The sequence below is a fragment of the Schistocerca nitens genome, chromosome 9 (genome assembly GCF_023898315.1).
Source record: "Schistocerca nitens isolate TAMUIC-IGC-003100 chromosome 9, iqSchNite1.1, whole genome shotgun sequence".
NCBI classification, from domain to species: Eukaryota; Metazoa; Arthropoda; class Insecta; order Orthoptera; family Acrididae; genus Schistocerca; species Schistocerca nitens.
Window position 1 is genome coordinate 475,722,998 of NC_064622.1, and position 12,970 is coordinate 475,735,967.

Below are 12,970 nucleotides of genomic sequence, written 5' to 3' on the forward strand. Positions count from 1 at the left end.
TGTTATTTATTTAATGCAATTCAGTAATAAACTTTCAGTTACGTTACATAAAAAGTGTGAGGAAAGAATGTGATAACCAGAGAAAATATTAAGTACATTCACCTAAAGAGCAGTTGTTCATATTTAACACAATATGGAGGAGAGTAATTTTTTTGGTATAGTTTTAGTTAAATGGAAAATACAATAGCTTTTAGTTGTTTACAGGTGCACAGGGTAGTCTAGTTTGGTGCACTGCTATACACTTTTTTTATTCGTTAGTGCACACATGTCATTCTCATGGGCCACATACACTTTACACATTTATAGTACATGTACAACTTCACTCATTGATGTCATTTCATTGTGCAGTTGCCATTATTGTGAAGTGTATCTCTGAAATGGCAGTTTTTTTTTTTTTTTTTTTTTTTGCTTGTTTCATTTACCACATGACAATGCATATCCTAGCTAGACAATACAATATCACTTTCATTCCATTATAGTGTCCATAGTAATCACATTACAAATACATATGTTGAATTAATCAAATATTTTATAATCAAAACATGTTAATATGTATGTAGCGATCTGTTGGAAAACTGGAAAAAAGCAGTTGCTTGAAAGCCAGTTAAGTCTGTGCTGTTATGTTTTGTGTGCTGCATGTCTGCTATTAGTGAGTGGTCAATTCCTCATTCTTATAGTTTGACCTGGAGTTTTAGGTATGCTGAAACCATAATGATTTACCTTGCTGTATTTTCTTACATCTTCATTTAATCTGTAGCTTTGTGTGCTGAAAAGAACTGTAAAACTGTGTGAATCAGTTTGGACAAAGAGAATGAAGACATGAAAATGTCACAGTTTAATATATTTTATGCTCAAGTCTTCCACAGCAGATCACTTCCTGTCAGTTGACCTTGTCTGTCTTCTTTTATACATTCTGCTGTTTGATAGCAGGGCGGTCTTCCGGTAATGCTTAGATACTTTCCAATGCAATTGACCAGCTTTTGCACTAGAACTGTCTGATCATTTCACAGATAACTAGTGTTTTTTTTTTCTTTTATAAGATACTGCATTCTGTGTTGGTGAATTATGATGAACAAATATTTATGAATTTGTTTGTTTGACATTTCTTGTGCTTGAGATATATTATCAGACAATAAACACAAATCAGCTTGGTACTAGTCCTATGAGGTTTTAACACAAGATTCACTGTTGAGGATGGTTCTCTGCGGCAGGAAACCTTGTGTGGTGTGTCCTTCATGAATGGTGTTAGGACGGGCAATTACATTCTACTGACAAATCAGCACACTCATTAAGTTTGATAATGCACAATGTTCTTTAGAATTATTTATCAAATGGTGTTTGTAGGCTATAAAAAATTGAGACAAAGTTGTAACTAGCAGAAAAAAAAACATGCTGAAGTGAAACAAACAGTAATAGGCCGACTAAAAAGCATAGGATGGTCTTCTTGCAGGGCTACCATTCTTGTTTTGGTCACATATATTTACTTGTTTACTTTCAAGTGTTAACAGTTCATTGTGTATTCCTCATGTTGCCAGATCTGCATCTGCATTTCTTTTTGTAGCTTCCAGCATTTTTACTTCTGATCAAGTACATCAAAAATACTAAAATAATAGCCAAAACAAAGTTAAGAAAGATAATTGCATTAAGTTTAATTTCTCAACCTTTAAGTTGAAATGTATGTGTTGGCAAATAAGGCTAAAAAATTGGTTTTGTGATTATTAATAAATGAAATACACAGAAGCTCAAAATACAACATGCTACAGACTTTATTCACTTGGTTAAATAATTAAGTACCACTTCTATAGTAACACCATAAAACATAATTAGGCGAAAATATGAATTTATTTCAACAAATTTAATGTAAACCTAAAACAGAATGGTTTTATGAACTACAAGGTGGAGTCATGGGATGGTGAGGTTAGGTTTCCTGAAAAGAGATGCAGTGAATGAGACGACTTATTTATCAATTTATTTAGCTCCCGTATTATCACATTCATGATATTGGACTTGTCATAGTACAGAACAGTATAAAATTATATATTAAATATTTACATCATGTACAAAATCTTATTATTGGTATCAACACATCTTTATAACAAAAACATTATTCTGCTTATGTACATACAGATAGAATAAAAGCTTGCAAAACCCCTTGGTCGATTTTACTAAAATTAATAAATACCAGTTCTTTAGTTAAGTGGGCATAGTAACACAGCACAAAAGTGAGGTGCTGGATTACATACATACATACATGGATGAAAGAAGTTTGGTTTGATCTTGGAACGGTTGATGTTTGGAGAGTTATGAAAGACCTACAGATTTGAGAAAACTTCCAGGTATTCATTAATGCTGTAGAAACTGTTGTTTATTAGTAGATTTTCCAACTTTAATAGTGACATATGATTTATATTTGTGTAATCACAGATTAAAATATTAGTAATCAAGTAGTTCATTATTAGTCATTGCCTGTTGTTGGCACAGATATAGAGGTTGTTTTTGAAAATTATGCATACTTAAGTAATGAACATGATCAGTTGGTTAAATTATGCTCAGTGGAATGTCTCTGAATAACATAATAAAATGATCTGAAAGAATTACACGAGTTTCATTAATTATGGGATAAATGACAGACTTTGCTTTGTTGACAGAATAAAGACAGTTTAAAGTTCTTATACATTGTACATAACAGTCCCAGTAAGGAGTATTTCATCATGAGTATTGCTCAAAATATGGTGAATATGGATTGGCTTCAGCAGATTGTACTGGCTGGGGACTGGATTGACTCACTAACGTGCAGCCTTTACAAAAATGTTGGATAAACTAATTCAGAGACAGAGTAATGGTTAGTTGGAACACTTTAAGAACAAATCATCAATGAAAGATTTTGAAATACTTTTTTCATTTTATGTGTGGCAGATTTTTACCCTGATGACGAGCTGCAATTATTCATAGCATACATGGAAGCAAGTGAAAAACTGTTTTTTCTTCAACTAATGAAATTTTAATTTATAGGAGCCTGTGTTTTGACATCATTGTATTTAATATGTTGTTGTATGGGAAGGACTGTGTTTGTCAGTAACAAACTATGCTTTTGATGGGGTGAATAAATTATTTTTTGACACAAAAATTACTGGAGTCAGTCTGTTGTATTTACTTTTTCCTTACCTCAGCTGTCAGGCACACACAGATCACAGTGTGATGCAAGGAATGGAAAATTGTACTGTAGACACATCGCCTGTTAGTACTATCTGGCACAGGTCCCACATAATTAGAGCAATATTCTGGAACCAGTCGCATGAGTGATTGGTAAGCAATCTCCTTTGTAGGCTGTTGTTAACTGCTGACATGTATGTGATTCTGAGTCTACTCCACCAAAAAAAGTACAATTTGTAGCACAAAGTATTTTATGAATAATGTAGTTTTGTTACCTAGTGAAACAGTTTCTAGTTATAATAGCTTACACTGTTAAAAATCAGTGTATTAGTTAAACTTCCTAAACTGGAATGATTGTCACAATTATCACAACTAACTATTATTACATTAGGGTTCCTCATGCCAGTATTGCTGTAAAAAAAATTATCTGAAGTTGAAACTGTACCACATTTGAGTAGAAACTCAAATTTTCAAGGTTAATCTCCATGGTCATCATCTGGAAATGATTGTGTGCTGAGAGTGAAGGGAGCCTCCTCCACAGTTCTGGTCTGGAACTGAAATGTATCTTGTATGCAAAGAGGCATCATGTGAAAATTATGAAAGCAAATGCAGGGAATTGGGAGTGACAGTGGTACTGTTCTCCTCTCCCCATGTGGACTGGAATCACAATGTGGCAGGGGGAACAGAGACCACCATCGGTCCCATCCGTCCCTACTGAATGCCTGGTGAAATCAGATAGGAAACTGAAAATATCCAGATATTCAAAACCAGACTAAAAGAATAACTTTTTAGCCCCTCCTTCTACAGTCATAACATTTTTAACATTTGGAGCCACAGATGTAAGTCCACACAATTCTAATACTTGTACTAGACAGATCCTACTTTGTCAGCATAAAGACAGCTAAACACGGTCTGTGTGTAGTTACATAAATGTTTTCTTTCAAGTATTAGTTACAAACAGCAGTCAAGTGGTACAATAGAGGTAGCGGTGGCTTATTTCAAAAAATACGTTTTTGTTCTAATATACATATAACGAGTGCTCTAGAAGTGAGGCCAATAATTATCTCTGTAAGTAGATTAGCACTTGCCAGAATTTGTTAGGATGCTTTACAGAAGTAGGCAGCAGTGGCCTCAGCATCTGCCTGTTAATGTATGACTTCAGGTGATCCGTATCCACCTACAGTGAGTCACATCTTTACTCTGTAAAGACTTACATTTTGGTTTTTATCAGTTAAAACACCTCATACAAAGAATTAAGTGGAACTCAAGAATTTTGACTCAAATATGTTACTAACATACAAGAGAGAAGAAAAGGTATGACTTTTAGCTGACATCCACTGATGAGACCATGTTAACAGAGGCAAAACGTGCCTTGAGTTTAAGCATATCCAGTTGCAGCATGCAAAATCTGTTTTGTTTGATACATCTTATGTAGCTGCTGTGGAAAAGGTCACTAAAATTCCAATATTCAATCACCACCTAACAGTAAAGAGGGTGTTAATCTTAAAAACTGGCGTTTCTACTGAAGTGTGATGTATGAATTCTGAAAGAATTTATCCAGTAATTAACTACTGGCAAACTTGACTTAATTTCTTGGTGGAATGTTGAATTCTTCATTATAAGTTGTCTGATGTCTTCCTTTAAAAATACTCCATTAATAGATCAACCCTTGTTTTTTGTTTGCTGTCATTATATTCAATGCACTTTGTTATCTAGTGTGAGATAGCTTACAAATCTCCTGAGCTGCTGTGCGATATTACGAGTATGAAATGTATTGTAAGGTTTTCGTGTGACAGGGTCTCGTACTCAGGTTGTTGAGAAAAGAACATAATGTGCTCATGGAGTAGCCAACTCATCAGCAAATTTTAAGCAATTCACCATTTATGTTGAATTTTTAACAATAATGGAAATTCCTGGGTGGCACAGTATGTAAAGTAGGGGAAAGGCAACCACTCATATATAACAATTTGGTGCATTAGCACAGTAACAAAACAGAAAACAGCATTCACACTAGCTTCTGAACACTAACTCTTTTTCCTGTGATAGTTCCACATTCACACACACAGATACCCAAATGCACATCCCTGTGGCCACAGAAAGACTAATTATTGATACTCAATTATTGAAAACAATTTACTGAGCTTTTCAAGTCAATAAACATTACCAACAGCCATACACTTTAAGATATTTTATTTTATTTTGAAAGCAACCAGTTTTGGCAATTAATTTTGCCATCTTCAGGCAAAATGAATTGCAACACATCGCAGAAACCACCAACAAAACCCTAGTCTGTGTTCATAGTCCACCACAGCTCTTGGACAGGGTTGAAACTAAATGGATGCTCGCAGTCATCCCTCGAAACCTCCCAGGCTAACTGATGAGTGGCCCCCATGTCATGTCCAACCACTTGAGTACTTGTCATAGGTGCTTCGTTGAAGCAGTCAAGAACAGTCTCTTGAAATGCGGCATCCTGTTGTGTTCGAGGTCTTCCAGCATTACCATGATATCCCGCTATCAAGCCTGTTTCACAAATTCGCCGGTGAATTGCTGTAAACGTTTGTGGGTGTGGATGGTGTCTTTCTGCGTACCATTCCTCATACAACCATTGAGCTTCATGTGCATTACCATCAGCTAGTCCATAAACAAAAACCATATCTCGCTGTTCTTCAAATGAATATTGTGCTGCCATGCTTACTGTATGACTAAATCGCAGGTGACTGTGTGCTCTGAAGCGAAGCTTGATGTGATGTGATGTGATGTGAGGTGGATACAAACAGCAAGATGTATTTGACACATGTGCATATCACGTTGAGCCAGTGATGGGGCTAAGGATGTTTGTATGTGTGGACCGACAGCCATAGTGCTGCCCATTGTTGTTGTTGTGGTCTTCAGTCCTGAGACTGGTTTGATGCAGCTCTCCATGCTACTCTATCCTGTGCAAGCTTCTTCATCTCCCAGTACCTAATGCAACTTACATCCTTCTGAATCTGTTTAGCGTATTCATCTCTTGGTCTCCCTCTACGATTTTTACCCTCCACGCTGCCCTCCAATACTAAATTGGTGATCCCTTGAAGCCTCAGAACATGTCCTACCAACCGATGCCTTCTTCTAGTTAAGTTGTGCCACAAACTTCTCTTCTCCCCAATCCTATTCAATACCTCCTCATTAGTTATGTGATCTACCCATCTAATCTTCAGCATTCTTCTCTAGCACCACATTTTGAAAGCTTCTATTCTCTTCTTGTCCAAACTAGTTATCGTCCATGTTTCACTTCCATACATGGCTATGCTCCATACAAATACTTTCAGAAACGACTTCCTGACACTTAAATCTATACTCGATGCTAACAAATTTCTCTTCTTCAGAAACGCTTTCCTTCCCATTGCCAGTCTACATTTTATATCCTCTCTACTTCGACCATCATCAGTTATTTTCCTCCATAAATAGCAAAACTCCTTTACTACTTTAAGTGTCTCATTTCCTAATCTAATTCCCTCAGCATCACCTGACTTAATTCGACTACATTCCATTATCCTCATTTTGCTTTTGTTGATGTTCATCTTATACCCTCCTTTAAAGACTGTCCATTCCGTTCAACTGCTCTTCCAAGTCCTTTGCTGTCTCTGACAGAATTACAATGTCATCGGCAAACCTCAAAATTTTTATTCTTTCTCCATGGATTTTAATACTTACTCTGAATTTTTCTTTTGTTTCCTTCACTGCTTGCTCAGTGCTGCCCATCAACAGACAAACAGCAACAGGGCAATCCCATGGCCAATCGGAGCGCATGGCACCAAGTTTCTGTAGTTTAAAAATGGTGCATTGTCAACCTACACAACATTAGTAATTTTTGTTCCTACTGGCATCAGCTATCAAGGGTTAAAGATCCGTGACACAATTTTTCTCCACACTGTATATAATGTATTTTAGAAGTAATTACAAAAATTATCAATGTGAGTAGGTTATCACTAAACGTAATTTGTTGTTAATAGGGCTGACATGTGTAGTCAGCAGTGGTTACTTCAGATTGTTAGTGTATGACACTCTTTCTTGATGGAATTTATGGAACACAGTGTGTAAATGAATGACTGAAAAGGACATTTTGCTAGTTTTGACCATTACTGTCTCCTGTGGGAATATGGGACACTTTTTACAAAGTATATGGATGGGTACTGATAACTTTGAGGTTGAATTCTTGAATGCCAATAAACTTTGTTACACAATAAACTTAGGCCCAGAGTGACGCCATCTGTAAACTATTCCATTTCATGCACTGTTTGCTCTTTTTCCATTATTAATAACAAAATAAAAAGCTAAATACACTCACATATGCTGTAAAAGCACTTACACAAAATGAATTTATCAGTCATTACTGATGGAACTCGATAATTACCAGTAAAAAATGTTGACTACAGAAAAAGATTGTCAGAATAGTAAAACAAATTAAATACAGAGATTCCTGTAGGCCAATATCTAAAAGTCAGTGTAGTGTCCTGGCTTGTTTATATGGTTACAAAATATTAATATTCACAAAATGAAATACCTTAAAAGAAGAAAATATCTTAAAGTGCATCTGTGATATTCACTCTCATGGTTGTAGGCGGAAGTGTAACCTACATGACTATACAGTAAGTATAAACATTTGTAAACGATGAGTACACTGTGCTGCATTTATGCAATAGAACTACATACCATACTACTTCAAATAACTGTTAAATTTATATAACTTTAAAGTGACCATTGCTTCTATTCTGTTTCTAAGTTTTGCAGCACCATAAAAATTAGTGTAATTAATCAAATATTTTTAGCCATTTCCAGACGCAGTTTTCACTCTGCAGTGAAGCGTACACTGACTTTAAACTGTGTGCCAGACTGAAACTCAAACCTGGGACCTTATTGTCAAGTTATCTTTCACAGAACCCAAAGAAAATCTGTCATGTGTAAAGGCTGTTGGTGGCACCCAAGTTAGTGTCCAGTCCTAAGCAAATGAGACAGGAACTTAAATTGAAAGTAGCAAAACAAAAGCTGAAATGCTTAACTACATTTTCAAATGTTCCTTTACAAAGGAAACCCCAGGAGAATTTCCCCAATTTAATCCTCGTATAGCTGAAACGATGAATGAAATAAGTATCAGTGTCAGTGGTGTTGAGAAACAGCAGAAATTGTTAAAACTGATCAACACTCCAGGATCTAATGGAATCCCTGCCCGATTCTATACTGAATTTGTGGCTGAGTTAGCCCCTCTCCTAACTACAATCTATTGTAGATCCCTCAAACAAAAAACCGTGTCCAGTCCTTGGATAAAGGCACAGGTCAAACTACTATCCCATATCCTTGACATTGATTTGCTGTAGAATTGTAGAACATATTCTGAGCTCAAAAATAATGAGGTATCTTGAACAGAATGACCTCCTCAATGCCAACCAGCATGCATTTTGAAAACATTGATCATGTGAAACCCAACTCACACTTTTCTCACATGACATACTGAAAGCTTTGGATCAAGGCAATCAGGTAGATGCTGTCCTCCTTTATTTCCAAAAAGTGTTTTACTCGGTACTGCATGTACCCTTATTGTCAAAAGCATAGTTATATGGGGTATCAGGTGAAATATTTGACTGTATTGAGAACTTTTTGGTAGGGAGGAAAGAGCATGTTATCTTGGATGGAGAGTCATCATCAGATGAAGAAGTAAATTGGAGTGTGCCCAGAGGAAATGTGTTGGGACCCTTGTTGTTCATGTTGTATATTAATGACCTTGCAGATAATGTTAATTGTAAAACCAGGCTTTTTGCAGATGATGCAGTTACCTATAGTGAATTACTATCTGAAAGAAGATGCATAAATACTCAGTCAGATTTTGAAAAGATTTCAGTGTGGTGAAGAAATTGGCAACTTCCTCTAAATTTTGAGAAATGTAAAATTTTTCAATTCACAAAATGAAAAATGGTGATATCCTATGAGTGTAATATCAATGAACCACTGTTTAAATCAACCAACTCAAAGAAATACCTGGGTGTAACATTTTGTAGGGATATGACATGGAATGATCACATAGGTTCAGTTGTGGGTAAAGCAGTTTGTGAACTTTGATTTATTGATAGAATACTGGCAAAGAGCAATCAGTCTGCAAAGGAGATTGCTTACAAATCACTCATGCAACTGGTTCTAGAATATTGCTCTAGTATGTGGGAGCCGTTCTAGATAGGACTAATAGGGGATATTGAATGTATACGGAGAAGGGAAGGGCAAATGGTCACTGGTTTGTTTAATCCATGGGAGAAAGTCACAGAGGATGTTGAAGAAACTGAACTGGAAGATGCTTGAAGATAGATGTAAACTATCCTGAGAAAGTATGATAACAAAGTTTCAAGAACTGGCTTTAAATGACTACAGTAGGAATATGCTACAACCCACTTTGTATCGCTCACATAGGGATCTTGAGGATAAGATTATAATAATTATTGGACATGAATGGAACAGGATGAAAGCCTATTAACTGGTACAATGGTATGTACTCTCTGTAATGCACCTCATGGTGGTTTACAGAATATAGATGTAGGTGGGGCCTTTGCTATTTGTGAACAAGTGCTTTACTGATTGAACTGTCTGAGCATGACCCATGAGTTGTCCTCGCAGCTATACTTCCACAGCACCTCTCCCCCACCTTCTGAACTACCCAGAAGTTGTGCTGCATACCTTATACACTCCACTGCCAGGTAAAATTCAGTCTGGAAAGAATCACCTCGGCAGAAGCTAAACCATTTCTCCTCTATATGTTAGGGCCACAAAGTATTCAGGAGAAGTCGTGTTAAGCTTGGAAGGTACGAGATGAGGTACTAGTGGCATAAGATTTTGAGGCCAGGTTGTAAGTACTGCTGTGACAGCTAAGTCAGTGAAGCACTTGCCTGCAAAAGCCAAAGGCCCCAAGTTTGAGTCCTGGGCCAAAACACAGTTTTAATCTTGTAGGAAGTTTCATACTTAACTACAATTATTACTTTCAGCCATGTTACTTATTCTTACAATGATGTTACAAATATGCAAGAAATACTGAATTATTATTTCGTAATTGTACTACTTACTAATTGTATTTGGTATCTTAGACCTGTTTCATCTTATACCATATGTACAAACAATGTAACAAATTGAGATTCACAGGACTGATAAAGCACTACAAAAACAAATGAGGAAAGCACACTCACACAAGTGCTCCATGTGGACGATTTCACTGTGTTTGCTAATTGCTATGCCTACAGGTGAAATTTACCCACAAGCACAGAGGGAGCACCGTGACTGCCAGCGCTGTGAGGCAGGCCGTCAACTGCGACCGGGCGGCGCGGGGCGACCGGCTCGCTAGCAGTAGCGCCACAGATTTCTCACAGCCAGAGACACTCGACAATGACCCCTGCCACTCAGAGAGCAATAACAATGATGACAGTGGGAAGGTGGTAGGCGGCCGCCACACGCAGCAGAACTCGGCAAGGTCGACACCGGCAGTGGTGCGGTCGCGGCGCGACTGCCGGTCCGACCGCCGGGCTCTCGAGTCGCTGCCGTTGCTGTCCGGCATCGCCGCTGGACCGGACGGGGTTCCCCCCTACCCGCGCAAGAAGTACACGTACCCCATTACTGCCGTCGGCAAGGGCGAGAGCAGCGTCTGAGGCCTCCTGCTGACGCTGCACATCGAGTGTTTACGCTTTCTCCTTTGACCTCGTGAACAGAACTGGAATGCCTGTCGAGCAGTGTTTCTCACTTCGTCATTACAAAAGTAATTGGAGATAAGATGAAACGATATCATTTATCTCTTGAGACTGAGTAATTCTGATCTTAATATAGATGATAACTGAAATCTGTAAAATACAGAGTGCTGCTGTATGTCAAAGTAAGTGCAGTGAAGTGCTATGTGACATTCTCGTTGACATGTGAATTGTATCAGTATTTTTACCCTGTTCTGTTATTAGCAGTCTTCGTGTATTTCTCTGCTTGTGATGTCAAGCAGTGTGTGGTTGTTCCCCTCAGAGAAGCAGAAATGTTTTTAATAAAAACTAACAAGAATTGTCTTATTTAGTGTGACACTATATCAGATGTATTTTTAGATATTTGACTGAAAATAATGGTTTCTCAAGATAAAGCAAGTCTAAGATACTGCTGGTGCATTGAAAAGTGAGATTTTGGCTTTGTACTTATAATCACTCTCACTTTAAAAAATGGCTTATTTGCAGGACTTTTCTATTATTTCTTTCAGAATAATATGCATGATTACTTGCCATTTGTGACTGTGATGGAATGAGAGATAGGTTGAGCTCTAGGTACACAATTGAATGAATATGCCTGGAGACATCTGTACCATGTAAAAATGGTTTTTGTAACTGTTAGAAAACGTAAGAATGATGAATCTGTTAGAACCAATTGAAAGAGTGTGTTGTGCCCAGTAAGAAAATAAGTGAAATGACTTGACAATTTTCAGAAATCTGTAACCAGCACCGCTCACCTCTGAAGAAATCTGAAAAAGTGAATACAAATTTTTAAGAAAGCAAATGAGTGTAAGTATATTACTAGACATGTCTTTTGAACCAACTATAAGACTCCATGTTTCGACAACTATCCCCTATTAATTTTAGAGCAGAGACCCTGTTAATTGGTCTTATAAACTGTCTTGTATAAAGGATACTCTTTTTTATAACCTATTCCTCATTTTCTTTTAAGAAAAGTTGCACTTTGTCCAAGCCATGATAAATCATCATTTGTATCTTGTAGCAAGTGTACACTAACATCACCTTGTCTCTTCAACCACTCTTATTTTCCCATTTCTACAGAGCATGTCACTGATAGAAACCTGATTTCCATTTTCTTCTAATCTATTTCATTGTTTTAGTAACTGATTTTTGTGAGATATTGTCCTTTGAACTGGCAAGATTTTTTCTCTGAGTCTGATGCCATTATTGTATCTTGTTTGTCTTACCATTTGCCTTTAATTTACATTATTTATGTCCCTGACAGAAGGAAGCTTTGAATTAAGATGTACAGTGTTCTCAGATGGTCCAGTTAGATAATTCCTTGCAAAAGACAAGAATCGGGTTCTGTCATATAATCTGTCTGCAGGTTTCATTTCAATATGCAGTCGAATGAGTGTGGAAGATTCATTCTGCAAACTACCACTAGGCTATAGTTTAACCATTCTTCACCATAACTTCTATCAATGTGGAGCTAGTCTCTAGTTTAGCAAGGTATGCAGGAGGGAGGCACTGGTGGACAGAGGGTTCAGTGACTGCACAATGTGTACCTAGCTACCCTATTTGCTTAAAGTAATGGCCATGAAAGCTAAGGCTCTGTGCTTGAGTGCCAGCCTAACATAGTTTTAACCCATCATAAATCTGCTGCATTGTATACATCCTGCAGTATGGTGAAAAACTTCTTCTGGTATTTATATGCTACTTTTTTAATGTGATTCCAATAAGTTCTAGCTATTCTACAAGCTTCACATGCTTCTTCTTTGTTTCTCTGTATACCTAGCTTTTGAGAAAGTAATTTATTATTTACATTGAATGCATTATTTAATAAAATGTTATAGGAGTTTGAACTAAATGAAGTAAAAAAAAAATTTAAAAACATGACCTTCTAGCTCATTTTCAGTTTGTAAACATAATTAACTTTTTCTCATTCTCTACTAGTAATTTTCATATAAGTCCTTCTAACTTCAGAGGAAAATAAACATGTGGAGTGTATGATTTTCCTCTCTCTACAAATGGAAAATTGTACCACGATAGGCGCATAAAGTTAGAAAGGAAATGTAAGTGTACACAAAGAACACTCATCTAAT

The 12,970-nt window shown here is 36.9% G+C and overlaps 1 protein-coding gene across 1 annotated transcript in view; it reads left to right on the forward strand.

The window, feature by feature from the left end:
• Positions 1-11,653, forward strand: part of LOC126204364 (uncharacterized) — a 226,022-nt gene extending 214,369 nt beyond the window's left edge. Inside the window, exon 5 of the mRNA XM_049938738.1 lies at positions 10,410-11,653. Within this exon, the coding sequence (XP_049794695.1) occupies positions 10,410-10,811 (402 nt within the window). The 3' untranslated portion in view covers positions 10,812-11,653. The remainder of the gene's footprint in view (positions 1-10,409) is intronic.
• Positions 11,654-12,970: the final 1,317 nt, after the last annotated feature.